This window comes from Odocoileus virginianus, chromosome 25, assembly GCF_023699985.2.
Source record: "Odocoileus virginianus isolate 20LAN1187 ecotype Illinois chromosome 25, Ovbor_1.2, whole genome shotgun sequence".
In the NCBI taxonomy this organism is placed as follows: domain Eukaryota; kingdom Metazoa; phylum Chordata; class Mammalia; order Artiodactyla; family Cervidae; genus Odocoileus; species Odocoileus virginianus.
In genome coordinates, this window is record NC_069698.1 from 11,355,830 (window position 1) to 11,370,784 (window position 14,955).

The 14,955-nt window shown below is 36.4% G+C and overlaps 1 protein-coding gene across 2 annotated transcripts in view; it reads right to left on the reverse strand.

The window, feature by feature from the left end:
• Positions 1-3,694: 3,694 nt before the first annotated feature.
• TBC1D23 (TBC1 domain family member 23) overlaps positions 3,695-14,955 on the reverse strand; it is a 55,573-nt gene continuing 44,312 nt past the window's right edge. Inside the window, exons 15-19 of one of the 2 annotated variants that reach the window (XM_020916717.2) lie at positions 13,609-13,653; positions 10,614-10,702; positions 8,081-8,216; positions 6,140-6,334; positions 3,695-5,343 (exon numbers count right to left, since the gene is read on the reverse strand). In XM_020916717.2, the coding sequence (XP_020772376.1) occupies positions 5,262-5,343; positions 6,140-6,334; positions 8,081-8,216; positions 10,614-10,702; positions 13,609-13,653 (547 nt within the window). In that variant the 3' untranslated portion in view covers positions 3,695-5,261. The remainder of the gene's footprint in view (positions 5,344-6,139; positions 6,335-8,080; positions 8,217-10,613; positions 10,703-13,608; positions 13,654-14,955) is intronic. The other variant, XM_020916716.2, reaches the window with a different exon arrangement.

Genomic DNA, 14,955 nt, shown 5'->3' on the forward strand with positions numbered 1-14,955 from the left:
GTGTGCTAGTAACTGTTTAACAACCGGCCTCGCCGAGTCTCAGCGAAAGGACTGAAGCTCTTGCTAGTTGAATCACGTCTGTGGCCAGGGGACATACCTTATATGTTGTTCGGTCGCTCAGTCGTTCGTGGCCGATTGTGACCCCATGGACTGCAGCAGGCCAAGTTCCACTGTCCCCCTGTCTCTCCTGGAGTTTGTTCAAATTCATGTCTAATGAGTTGGTGATGCTATCTAACCAGATTGCCTTGGGGGATTTGAACAAGTCCCCAAAAGGAGTACAGAATTATATCACTTGATTTAGGCACTCTGGGTTTGGAGTAAATGACTGCTATGTGATGCTGCTGCTCCTGCTGCTGCCAAGTCCCTTCAGACATGTCCAACTCTCTGCGACCCCATAGACGGCAGCCCACCAGGCTCCCCCGTCCCTGGGATTCTCCAGGCAAGAACACTGGAGTGGGTTGCCATTTCCTTCTCCAGTGCATGAAAGTGAAAAGTGAAAGTGACGTCGCTCAGTTGTGTCCGACTCTTACTGACCCCATGGACTGCAGCCTACCAGGCTCCTCCATCCATGGGATTTTCCAGACAAGAGTACTGGACTGTGTTGCCATTGCCTTCTCCACTATGTGATGAGAGGAGGGGAAAAGAGAAACTAGGTTCAGACAGAATATCGTCAACAGCAGTTCAGTCCTGCAAGGAAATCCAACCAGTCCATCCTAAAAGGAGATCAGCCCTGAGTGTTCATTGGAAGGACTGATGTTGAAGCTGAAACTCCAATACATTGGCCACCTGATGAGAAGAGCTGACTCATTGGAAAAGACCCTGATACTGGGAAAGATGGACAGCAGGAGGAGAAGGGGATGACAGAGGATGAGATGGTTGGATGGCATCACCAACTCGATGGACATGAGTTTGAGCAAGCTCTGGGAGTTGGTGATGGACAGGGAGGCCTGGTGTGCTGTGGCCCATGGGGTCACAGAGAGTCAGACATGACACAGTGACTGAACTGAATATGCTGAAATCTGCTAATACTGTTTTAGGATATTTGCATTTATTAGGATTGATTTTTAATTTTTGTGTTTGTGCTTTTGTCACATTTGGGGAATCAAAAAATAATAAAACAAAAATTTGCTACCCTTTAAAATGTTTAAGTAATTTATTTCTGGCTGTCCTGGACCTTAGATGCCGCACAGGTTTTTCTCTAGTCGCAGTGAGTGGGGCTACTCACCTGTTTCAGTGTGCTGGCTCATTGTCGTGGCTTCTCTTGTTGTGGAGCACAGGCTCTCGGGTGCAGGGTCTTCAGTAGTTGCAGGTCCCAGGCTTTAAGGCACAGGCTCAATAATTCTGGCACACAGCTCAGTTGCTCCATGGCATGTGGGATCTTCCCAGATCGGGGATTGAATGGGCATCCCCTGCATTGGCAGGTGGATTCTTCACCACTGAGCCACCACAGAAGCCCAATTTGCTACCCTTTTTGATGATCTGGAATAGTTCTAATTATACTGCAATATGTCTTAAGTTTTTAAAAGAATACTATAAAAAACATTCTGAGGACAATTAAGGGACATTTAAATATGAACTGGATATTTGATGCTTTTCATGACTTTTGTGTGGAAACTGTGATAATGCCAGACAGTCTTCATCTGAGAAGATGCATGCTGAAGTATTTAGGGGTGAAGTGTCAGAATGTCTGAGTTGAAAATGATCAGCAAAAAAGAAAATATGTTCTTATATAAAGATGTCAAATATGGCAAAATCATTACCAAATCTAGGAGGAAGTTAGAAAGTTGTTCATGGTATTATTTTAAGACTTTTTAAAAGTTTAAATTTTAACACTTTCATGACAAAAACTCAAGAGAAAACACATAGTAACTATGGGGTTTTTGAAGCTTTAACAGACTAACTGGACTTGGCTTTGCAGCAAGAAGATCTTTAATAACCTTCTAAACTCTATGTGCTGTGTTTCATCGCTCAATCATGTCTCTTTGTGATCCCATGAACTGTAGCCCGCCAGGCTCCTCTGACCATGGGGTGCTCCAGGTTAAGAATACTGGAGTAGGTTGCCATGCCCTCCTCCAGGGGGTCTTTCCAACCCTGGGATAGAACCCGGGAATCCCGCATTGCAGGCAGATTCTTTACCATCTGAGCCACCAGGGAAGCCCAAGCATATTTGCAGTGGGAAGCCTATCCCTTCTCCAGGGGAACTTCCCAAGCCAGGAATCGAACCGGGGTCTTCTGATTGCAAGTGAATTCCTTACCAGCTGAACTACCAACTACCAAATTCTGCTATTCTTATGGTCTACTGAGGTTCCATATCAATAACCTCAGATACGTAGATGACACCACCCTTATGGCAGAAAGTGAAGAGGGACTGAAGAGCCTCTTGATGAAAGTGAAAAAGGAGAGTGAAAAAGCTGGCTTAAAAGTCAACATTCAAAAAACTAAGATCATGGCATCCAGTCCCATCATTTCATGGCAAATAGATGGGGAAACAGTGAAAACAGTAGCTAACTTTATTTTTCTGGGCTCCAAAATCACTGCAGATGGTGACTGCAGCCATGAAATTAAAAGACACTTACTCCTTGGAAGCAAAGTTATGACCAACCTAGACATCATATTAAAGAGCAGAGACATTACTTTGTCAACAAAGGTCCATCTAGTCAAGGCTATGGTTTTTCCAGTGGTCACATATGGAAGTGAGAGTTGGACTATAAAGCAAGCTGAGAGCAGAATTGGTGCTTTTGAACTGTGGTGTTGGAGAAGCCTCTTGAGAGTGCCTTGGACTGCAAGGAGATCCAACCAGTCCATCCTAAAGGAGATCAGTCCTGGGTGTTCATTGGAAGGACTGATGCTGAAGCTGAAACTCCAATACTTCGGCCACCTGATGCAAAGAGCTGACTCATTGGAAAAGACTGATGCTGGGAAAGATTGAAGGTGGGAGGAGAAGGGAACAACAGAGGATGAGATGGTTGGATGGCATCACCGACTCAATGGACATGGGTTTGAGTAAACTCTGGGAATTGGTGATGGACAGGGAGGCCTGGTGAGCTGCGGTTCATGGGGTCACAAAGGGTTGGACACGACTGAGTGACTGAACTGAAGTGAACCAAACTCATAATACTGCAACCTCTGCAATCCTGGAGGGTACACAGAGGTGGGTATCCCAGAGTAAATTCTAGTTCTCTGGGTATCAGACCAGTGGAGAAAGGATACAGCTACGTAAGTGCCTGGTACAATCAGTGACAAGTATTTTCATTTGATATTCATGAATAACTGGGCTTTCAGATGAGTAAAAATTTTAGATGAGTAGTTCAAGGGAGTAATTTAATACATGTAGAATGTAATGTCATTAGCTTTAAACTCCCTCTTTCCTCTTCCCCATGTGGATGAACACAATGAAGAATCTAATACTTTCAAACCTGAAATTGGGACACTTAAATTCCACTGTAAGGATAGCCCTCAATTTCCTAATTTTGTGGTATCTGTAGAGATTTACAAATGGGTGGAAAGGGAGAGAGAGAGAGAGAGACTGTCATTAAGAACAAAGTTTGGAGGACTTTCCTGGTGGTCCAGTGGTTAAGAGTCTGCACTTTCAATGCCTCCAATGCAGCAGGTACAGGTTCTATCCCTGGTTGGGGAACTAAGATCCTAACGTGCATGTTGGCATGGTGAAAAACAACAACAAAAACCCACAAAGTTTTGAGCAAATTGTACTGATTTATTTACAACTGTAATTTATAAAGAGTAACACAAACATCTTTACATTAATATTATGAAAAAAGTCCCATGGCTGAAATGGGCAAAAAATGAGACTTCAGGACATTTCTAAAAGGGGCACCAAAAGAAAGGGGGAAATGCAATACAACAGTCGTGGGGAGTTATAAATATCAAGTATTGTACCAGGTGCAGTTTCATGCAAATGTCTTCAACCACTCAAACTGTTTTTATTTAGATACGAGAATAAAATATCTTGAACTATGTTGCCTTTTACTCATGTGATTTCCTTTTAAGTAAATTAAAATAACTGGCTGTAAACAGGATACATCTGAATATTTCTATCAACCCCTAGAGATAATCCATGACATTTTAGGACATGGCGGGTTGTGAGGATTTGTTACTTCCCAAACAGATTTTTGTAAGCAGTCATTCCATGGCCCCAAATGTGTTCCTGGATTTCTTTCACCAAATGTGTCTAACACAAACCTCAATGAATTAAACTGAGAAAGCTGCAAAATAAAGCAGACCACTTGCAGTTTTGTCATATTAAGAGAATAAAAATAATTTCAAACCACTAGAACTTTAATAAGAAAACAAAAACCAAGAGAAAAGTATTTCATGAAGTGATGATAAAAACTAGTTTATACAGCTCTCCGATCATCTAGCTTTTCTTTAAGTCAGTATTAGTGTGGTCACAGACATAATCTCACAGAAGATAAATCCATGTGTGCTCAGTACTTGTTTTGAAATATCCTAAATCAAATATTCCTCTTGTAATAGAGACCAATGACACTTCTAAAGATACAATTTTGTCCCCCAAGTGTTAATTTTAATCGTAACATGCCTACCTACTTATTATAATGCTTTTAACTGCTCCTTAGATACAATTACGATGAAGTTTAGTATCTAAAGCACTCAGTGTTAAGATTATTAGCTAATGGTACAAAGATGACTCAGAAACTGACGTTTCAACATTTTACTAGCTGGTCTGAATTTGAGTTGGCTGGAATCTTCATCCATTTTATTAAAAAGATTTCACTCTTTTTAAGAAGAGAAACGGCAAGCTAATTATTGATCTATATAATACTTTTTAGTTTTTGATACTGCTCAGTGGGTAAAACTAAATGTAGCAATTAAAGGGGTCTCTTCAGTGAATTCTATCTCTAATTTTCAGTGAAGACATTGCAAATACACATGTGTATGGTTGTTTTTAAATCTGAAACTGATGCATGTTCTCTTAAAACAGCTCTTCAAAACAGAACTGCATTCTGCACCCTTAGTTTATAAGGGCACAGGGTCAGCTACTTTTAAAGTCATTTGATAACTGACCTTTGTAAGAAATCATTTTACAAAACCAAAAACGCAAAAGAAAATTTAAAAAAAATTTAACTGTCCAGAGTTTGATTATAATAATTTACACTTTCTTAGGCTTGCTATTTAAGCACCCCCATAAGCAAATGAAAGTCTCCAATTAGTATTCATTCGGGAAAATATGTCCATATTTCTCTTGGTTGCCTTAATTTCTTTTGAAATAATTTTCGTTTACATTAACTTTCCAAAGCATCCAAAACTTTCATGATCTGTTGTTTTATGGCTTTGGTAGCATCTCCCGCATTTGGAATCAAATACCTGTGGGGGGAAAATACATATGAATAAGGGTGCCTTCCGTTGAGGACTCAAACATCACTCCCAGTGGGGAAGTGGCCCACACATCCAGCACAGATGCCCTCCTACGTACTCCCCCATCGCTTATCCCAACATCTACTCAAAATCCAAATGCAAAATGATTTTTCTTATTGTGTAGAGCAAGGTGGAATGGATGGGAGATCAGGAGTCAGGAGGGCTATACTTGGTTCTAAGACAAGCTAAGTGTGACGATCTGGAAGTCACTCAATCCCTCTGGGCCTCACACTGTTACCTGTAAGATTACAGGTGATTTAGCTTCAGCAGCAATGTGGCCACAGCCCTGGTGCCAGTCCAAGGACTGTTAGTCACTGGTTCACAAGGAGGCGAGCAGGAGTGTGCCCCAGACTGTTAACTAACTACATCATCCAGCACACTGCTTAGCTCACTGAGACTTTTCAAAATGAAAATTTTTTGACGAAGGAAAATAAAAACACTGACTTACATTCCAAGAAAAGCTCATTTAATTGCAAAGCAGCATGTAGCGCGGCACTGGTGTAGAGTATTCCTAAAGATCCTTCTGTCAAAGTCTGTGAAGTTAGCTATGGCACTTAATGAAATCATGTGCTGATGCCTAATCCATGTATTACAACAAATTTGTAAGGAAAAGATAGCAGGAATACCAATAAAAGTGGTTCAAGTATCCTATTCCACCATCCATTTCCCCAAAGAGAGAAACAAATCATGTTTAATAATGAACTAATTCAGTAATTCAGACAATATCATCCTAAGATAATCTTACCTTTCGATTGCCAAGATTTCTATTCCTGAAGCGCTGCTGTTTCCATACTTGAAGGTAATTAGCTCAGGATGTTTTTTTTTGGATGTTATTTTAACTACAGAATTTAGTGCTTGTCGAGACTGGATATAGGCCAATCCTTTCCGTGAAAGAATCTCCCTTAAACAGTACATATGTGTTGCGGTAACCAACAGATGACTTGAGAAAGAACATTAAAAAAACAAAAAGAAATGTCATTCAGAACAGCTGTTACTTCAACAGTCCCAATTATAAAAAATGTTCAACTCCAGATGAAACTACTTTTGTAGGCAAAGGATCACTATTGATTTAAATAAGCTACCTAGTAACAGCTTTTAATTTTCCTTCAGTTGTAGGCAAAATAAGTGTTTTATTGACAGATAATCCTGTAACTATTTAAGAGTAAAGTTTATATTTAATACAATAAAAACTATAATTAGAAATTATTAAAATAATGGATTTTCAGAATCTATTCTACATGGTATTTGAAATATACTACCTTTCAGACTTTTTTTTTCTTTCATTTTATTCATTTATTTTGCTGCTGTGGGTCTTAGTTGTAGCATGTGGGATCTAGCTCCCTGACCAGGGATCGGACCTGGGCCCCCTGCGCTGGGAGCTCAGAGTCTTAACCACTGGACCACCAGGGGAGTCCCCCTTCCAGACTTTTAACAGCAAACTACCCTCATGCGACATACCATAGCATATACTTTATATCAAAGACCACTAAGCAATACCTGGACTGCCTTACATATTTAGTAATATTCTGAAATGGGTCCCCAAGTCAAAACAAGGATAGAATTATTAACACCCACCCATGCCTTGTGTCTCGGCTCACTTTTAGTAAGGTAATAGTACTCACATACTTTTATGAAATACACTAAGACAGATATCCAGAATGAGGGACATTCTGCAGAACAGCTGACCTAGACTCAAAGGATTCACTCATCACAAAGAAAAGCGGGAAGTATGATGAGGGGAGCAGTATTGCTGTTCAAGGGGTGAGACTAAGGAGAGAGAAGGCAAATGCAATGTGTAAAACAGGACTAGGCCCTGGATCAGGAAAAAAGGATAAAGACTATAAAAGATACCTTGGAGACACTGTGAAAAATTTGCATGTGGTCTGCATGTTAAATGATGCTCATTTTTAAGGTTTTTAAAGATGTGACGGTGTTATTGGAATTGTGGAGGAGACTATTCATATTCTTGAGATTTACATTAAAGCACCTATCATATTTATAAGCTTCTCCTGAGTGGTTTGACAAGAGAAAAGTGTATATGTGTGTATGTATATACAAAGATATTTAAACAGAGAGATGGGATAGTGTGAAAAAAAGTTAAAAGTAGGTGAGTCTGAGAGAGGCTTATACTCAATGTACTATTCAACTTATCTGTTTAAATTTTCCCCCAAAAATTACCTAAGAAATATTTTTTAAAAAACCAAGATATATAATACAAGCTGACAGAAGAAATTATATCTTACTATACTTAGATACATACAATTTCTTTCGCAGCTAACCTTCATATCTTGACTTCCCTAAATTCAATTTCACTTCTGAAGAAGGCATTTTAAAAAGTACTGAGGGACTTACCTGGTGGCACAGTGGATAAGAATCCGCCTGCCACCACAGAGGACACAGGTTTGGTCCCTGGTCCAGGAAGATTCCATTTGCCATCAAGCAACTAAGCCCAGGCGCCACAACTACTGAAGCCTGAGAGCCCTACCGCTCCAGAGACACAACCACTGAGCATACACACTCCAACTACTAGAGCCTGTGCTCTGCAAAGAGACAACCACCGCAATGAGGAGCCCATGTGCAGCCACAAAGAGCAGCCCCCACGCCCAGAAAGCCCAGGCACAGCAACGAAGACCCAGTGCAACCAAAAATAAAATTTAGAAAAAAACTCAACTTAGATAAAAAGTACCTAGGAAACATGTGTCCACTTTCTTTCACTTCTTTACAAGGAAAATGATGCTTGACATCTGGCTTGTTTATCCAAGTCTGAATGTTCACAACCTCTTTTCTATCATCATCTGACATTGAAGAACTGTCAATTTCATCTGTAAAGAATTTAAGATGTTAAAAGTGGGTATCAGCAACTTAAAAAATGATAGCCTGAAAAAAATTTCAGTAGTATTTTAAACACACAGGTTGAAAAACAAAACAAAACAATCAATTCTAACCCAGCTACTATATTTCCTATGCCAATGACACTAATATAAAAGTATTATGATGAAACATCACTACATATGGTAAGAAAATCAAGTGAAAATATTACATATATACTTTTATTATAATATTAAACTACATAAAGGATTTCAACTTTGTTGATTTATACAACATAACTCTAATCTAAGACTAGTCTGTAGGGGATGGTGGAATTGTCCAGTAATAATATTACCACCTATCTTGAGGGCAAAAATGGCCGAGTTCTTTTTCTCTTGCTGGTTTCTTTTCCTTTTTTGTTTACTGAAGTAGTTGATTTACATAATTATATCAGTTTCAGGTGTATAACATAGTGATTCAACATTTTTATAATAGATTACACTCCATCTACAGAATTACTGGCTTCTGATTCTGGGGGGAAATAACAATATAATCCTGGGATAAATAAGTCTATTTAGTGGGGCTTTTTGTGAGAGAAATGTAAGACATTCCTGTTATTCTGGTTTTCTAATTTAAGAAAGGAGATTACACCCCCTAGAGTTAATTGCAGACGTTCTCCTCTTCACTTTTCAAGAAATCAAAATACAAGAAACACAGCAAAAAAAAATGAAATCTCACATAACTATTCACTTCTAGGTTAAATAAAAAAGTAAAGCCCTCATGGGTTTCTGCTCAATCACATCCCCATTTCTTTTCCACTAAGAAACAGTGACTATCTGAATTTGGGGTCACATCTTTACTTTTAATCAAACAAGAATATTCTTAAATAATATACAGTACTGTTTTGCATTCTAAGTTAACATAAATAATAGACTGTTCAACTGTATTCTTCTCCAACTGCTACCCTACGCCCAACGTCATAAACTTTATCCATGTTGATAATCACAGCTCCAGTTTTCTTATTTTCATTTCTGTGTAATTTTTCAGAGTGTAAATACTTATGTATATATGTACAAATATGATATCTGAAAATACACCAACATTTATTCATCCATTTCCTTTCTCCCTTTGTTAATGGAATAACAAGTATTTAGGGAAAGAGAGAGACTGATCGGTAACAGGAAAATGACAGAAGAGACAGGAAAAAGGAGAAAGGCAAACAATTACAAGTAGCATACAGAAATGTATGAAACAGAAGATAAGAATAGCTAGAGAAGGTGTTGGGGGAAAAGCTATAAAATAAAATACAACGTACTGATTATTTTGTTACACTATAAAAGAGAAAATGTACTTTCAGAGTTTTTATACAGGGATATAAAAATATTATACAGAAGAAAAATAAAAATTCTGTGTATTTGCTTCAAAAAAATTACATATAGAAAATTATTTTCCCTTCAGTGCAGTTTTCAGGAAAGTGACTATAATAGCCATTAAAATGTCAAATGTGAGTCCCTCTAATCTGGCAATCTTACTGTGAAGTATTTACCCTCTAGATACACTTGCAAAAAAGTTCACCTAGATATATGTGAATATACGTTCATACACACACACACACACACACACACACAAAGATGGCCATTGCTATCTGAAATAGTAAAAAAAAAAAAAAAAAAAACTGGATAACTACCAGGGTCAACTGGGAGAAGAATGATTTAATTATGGTGCATTTGTATATAACAGGAAGTCAGCTGTGGGCTGAGGTGGAAAATGCACATGTATTACTAAGTGAAAAAAGCAAGAAGAGATTTGGGAATACTCTTGTTTTGTATTTTTATATACAACATATACTTAATATACAATAATATATATTTTTTCTAACTCAACACACATTAATACAAATTATGATCACTTAGGGTAATCTGAGCAGTGGGATTATGAACAAAAACAAATTATTTTTTAAAACATAAAGACTATCACGAATTTCCCTGGCACAATATCCCCATCTTGTGGCCCTTTAGGATATTGCCTCCAGTTTCAAAAGGCTCTTTTCAGATGTCTCAATTTTGAGATTTCCTGGACTTAAGTCCTAAAACTCTTAATCCCCTACAGGGTGAATCAAGAGGATCTACATCCAATCCCATGGATTTAAAATCTATTTATACACTGATAATCCCCAGATTATCATCGGCTTAGACATCTCTCCTCAACTAGACTCCTATGATTACTGCCTATTCAGCATTTCTACTGCATAAATTAAGGCATTTAAAACCAAACTCTTAATAGAAAAACCAGAGGCTCTCCAATCTCTTCTACAGAATCTCACTGTGTCTTCTATCTGGTCCCAGGATGATCTGCATCACTCCTGCTGCCTGAGGAAAGCAGTCGATATAGAGAGAAGTGCAGTACTACACCTGTGTCATATTCTTCCTCATCCCCGATGCTGAAAACGGGCTTCACACCACGGTAAGGCTTACCCACTCTGTCACTGCTGCTCACATGCCTAAATTCAGAGAATTGTAAGAGGGAAATCATCACTTAAGTTTCTAAAGATTTTCCCCAACTATCATCTGAATATTAAACAAAATACAAATATTCTTTGTCCACCCCCTACCCCACCATGTATCACCCAGTTTCAGGACAGCTATGTTAAGGAAATTGAAACAAGATAAGGAAATTATGTTAGCAAAAGTGGCACAAGGTCTTGGTATGCAGAATGCTTTCAAATCTGTAAAAATTAAGTTTTAAACAATTTTAATGTTCATATAAACCAGTGCACTGGGACATTCCTTCTCCCCTCTGTGCCCTGTGTCCTCAGCTGTAAAACGGTAGTGACAACATCTACTCTTCCTGGTTACTGTGAAAATTAAGTCAGTTAATATTTGGTAAAGCTCTTTAAATAATGTCTGGCATACAGTAAGTGCGACATACATGTTTCTTAAGACAAAACAGTTTATGAAACCAAATATTCAAATTCTAGTAGGAGTGCCTATCGGCTTCTCATTTGAGTACATATGTCTTAAGGTTTTTCCTCCCATTTTTCCTTATTACTGTTACTTCTGTTTCAATAGAAACTAAGATGCTACTTCTTCTACATAAATAAACCATGAAAATGAACTTGCCTTTCACTCTCAAGTGGCAGAAACAAATTTAAGAACTCAAACTTAATTAGTTCTATAGGAAGTTCTCTTTTTAATATAAAAATCAATACCTTGTTACTTTTCAGGTAATCTCCAATAAAACAAGAAGCAAAATTAAAATATTTAGACAAAATATTACGTTTCTAGAGAAAGAGTACTGTATTATTTGTAGGACAAGGTTCAGCTAAAATAATCTATGATGAAGGAAAATTGTAGCTTGTTTTTTCCCTTGTCATGTATCAAGAGAGAGTTTAATTATGTGTCTTAGAATTCTATTTTTCCAAAAGACAGAGATCAAATCTATATTTTAAATAATTTCTTAATACATAACATCAATAAAAATCATGACCTAATTTGGTTAAAATATGCTTAAATCTTTACTTCTCCCAAAATAATAGTCCTTAGTAGAAAACCAACAAAAGTTAAGGGGCATGACAGAATTGTAAGTTAATCAACACACTGGTTACAGTTTAAGTTAAAACCATGAAACCATTTGATTTTTATGCTAAAGCATATCTAATGTAAAGTTATCCTGTAAATTAACAAATTATACTCATTAAAGACAAAAAAATGAAAGCAATAATTGAACTAAATCTATGCAACTCAGATTCAGCTTTCTTACAAAAGGCAAAGACAAACATAGCTTTATGTAACAATGCATTTGTGTCATCTAGATTATAAAATTGTATGAGATTGTGTTATTGGTTCTCTCCTGATATTAAAGCATAATTAAACTTCTATAATATAGAAAGTAACAAAGATAATGTTTACAGTAAATTGCTTGTACCAGAATGTAATATGAATAAAGTGACATCCAAAAAAAGATACCAAGCTATACATTATTGAGCAAAATGTATAATACAATGCAGCTTTTATAAACAAGATGGCTAAAGATAACTAGTAAAGTTCTTAAAAGACTATCAAAAACTGAAATTCAATGGCTGGACTCTTTAAAAAACAGTCTGTCTATGTTTTTGCAGAAACAAAATCTACAAAATAGTCTGAATAGATTTTAACTTTATTTACTGGGCTCAAAAACAAACCAAATTTATTCTAACTTTTCATTAAATTCTATTTTCAAAATGGATATATCTCTAGGAATCAGAAAAGATAATTCAAATTTTTAAAAAATTCTTTGGGATAAAATTTGGAAGTTAAAAAAAATCAGAATAATTCGATAGTCCTATATGTAACAGGAGAAAACAGAAAGATGATTCACAAATAGATTATAATTTTAAAAGAAGCCATCCCCTTTAAAATTATAAAATTGTAATGAAGCTCTGTAACTGGCACCACTCAGAAGTAGTCACAGTCAATAAAATCTTATACATAAGTTGAAAGTAAACTATTGCTAAAAATGCTATTTCTAATTCACTAAAAACATTGAAATGATCTGCCAAAAAAGTCAACTGCATTATTCCAGAGCTTAACTTACTTTTCAAAGTATGACTAGAATTTCTTTTTAAATGTTCATAGGTCTTGCTATAATTGACATTCAAATTAAAATCATAGAAAAGTCATGCATATAAAAATGTAAAGCCATATAGTATAATGTTCTATTGTTTATCCTAATTGAAGATCCAGAAGATTTCTAAACTTTAAACCTATGGAATTTAATAACAAGTACCCCATTTTACTGGGTTCAGAGAAGAGATGGATTATATATTAACATGTCCACTGTGGCCTAATTTCTTTCAAGGAAAAGCAAAGGCAGAACCCTAGAACTGGAGTTCTTTGGAACTAATTTACATACTGTTGACTCACCAACTTAAACACATACATCTTATTAAGAAAATTCTAGCGATATTATCAAATTACATAGTGTACATGAAATAACAAAAAATTTGAACCACAAACTATGCTTTTCTTCAGGTGCTACAATTTTCTCCACTGTTACTGGCATGAGACAGAAGTAAATCATCTCCAAAGCTAATAGCCTCCCAACTCTGAGACTACGTATTTTCTTTGTTTCATCTTCCTGTCTTAGAATAAAAACATGAAATTTGTTTTATGAAATTGTTGAGTTTGAATGTATGTGATTTTCATCTGAGGAATAGGAGATATTGAGGGGGAGGCAAGGACAAAAATTTAAATGATCGAGCAAAAAAACCAAAAGGAAAGCACATCAGCATCACACACTCCTAAAGCAGAATGAGAAGAGTTCAGCATCTGAGACAGCTGCACAAAATCAGCAGGAGGCTTAGAGACAGCATGAGGCATGCTACAGAAAAAGGATGGTCCAGGAAAGCTGCACTCCTCAATGGCTTACCGCTCGGTACATGTTCTGTCTGGCCAAGGAAGATTGAAAGACATTCTACAGCAAATCGAGGCAGAGGACAGAACAATATGATTATTAAAAACACAACAGCTTTAAAACAAAAATATAGAATAATCAGTTTTTCTAACCCAGAGTGTACATTAAAAAGAAAATGTTTTGATGATCCCAAGTACAAAGAAAAATGAAGAAAAGCCAGTTTCAAGTGATTCTTTAACAAACAGTATAGTCTTTTCAACTTAGTATTATCACCAGTTCATTTTAAAATAAAATTTTAAGTGTTCAGCTACAAAATGTAGCAATAATAGTACCCTAATTGAGAATGCACTAACTAAAAGTATTTTTAAAAATAAAGCTTTTGAAAGCAGACATAATTTTAAGGAGCAAAAAACACTCTCAGGCTTGATTAAAAAACTTATGACATTATTTATCAGTTGCCCATTTTAGACAAAGTATAGTTTTCTGGATTAGTGAAAATAACCTACATCTTATTTACGAAACGAAAAAATATATATACCTCTGTATGCATATGTACTTTACTTAATAAAATGAAAAAATAGTACATTCCTTATATTCAGTTCTTAAAGTCAAATACTTCAACTCTCCTAGGATACTGCCAGTAAGACATGAGATGAAATTAAATACTATAAAACATTTCCAAGATCAGGCTTGCTTAGAAACAAATTTCACCCAGGAATTATTAGGTTACCTTTGAACTCTAAGAACAAGAGAGATCAATGAAACTAACATGTGGAGAAAAAGAAAACATATTGTGCACTCACAATCCCAGTGAGAAGCAATATAATAGACATTCTTAAACTTCATTATCATTTGTGAGCTGGTTACTTCATTTGTAATTCATGGAAGAAGAGAGGTCACACATGCTGTGAATAAAATTCTATGAAGATCTGAATTCTTAAACTCAAGAAAATGGGGTTCTGCTTTATTTAGTATGACTAAATTTTCTAGGTTTTAAATTCCTGAAGCGAAGAAAGAGATTACTGCTATGAGATTACTGCACTTAACAGATGATTCCAACCACCTGACAGGTGGGATATACATAATAGTGTTGGAATATTTTTTTCTAATGAATGGCTTGAAGGGGCAGAATTATTATATGCCACCTATTCTAGGCAGTGGGAGAAGATAGTAATCTTCATAGTCAAACTTTACAGCAATAAAGAACATCTCTGTGATGATAATGAAAACTGGAGTCATCTAATTAAAAAATGTAATTTACAATCCTTTTTTAAAGCACATTCTATTCAACTAACATTTACTCTAAGGTACTTTTTTTTAGTTTGAATTACTCATCACAAATTCATACTATAAAAGTAACTC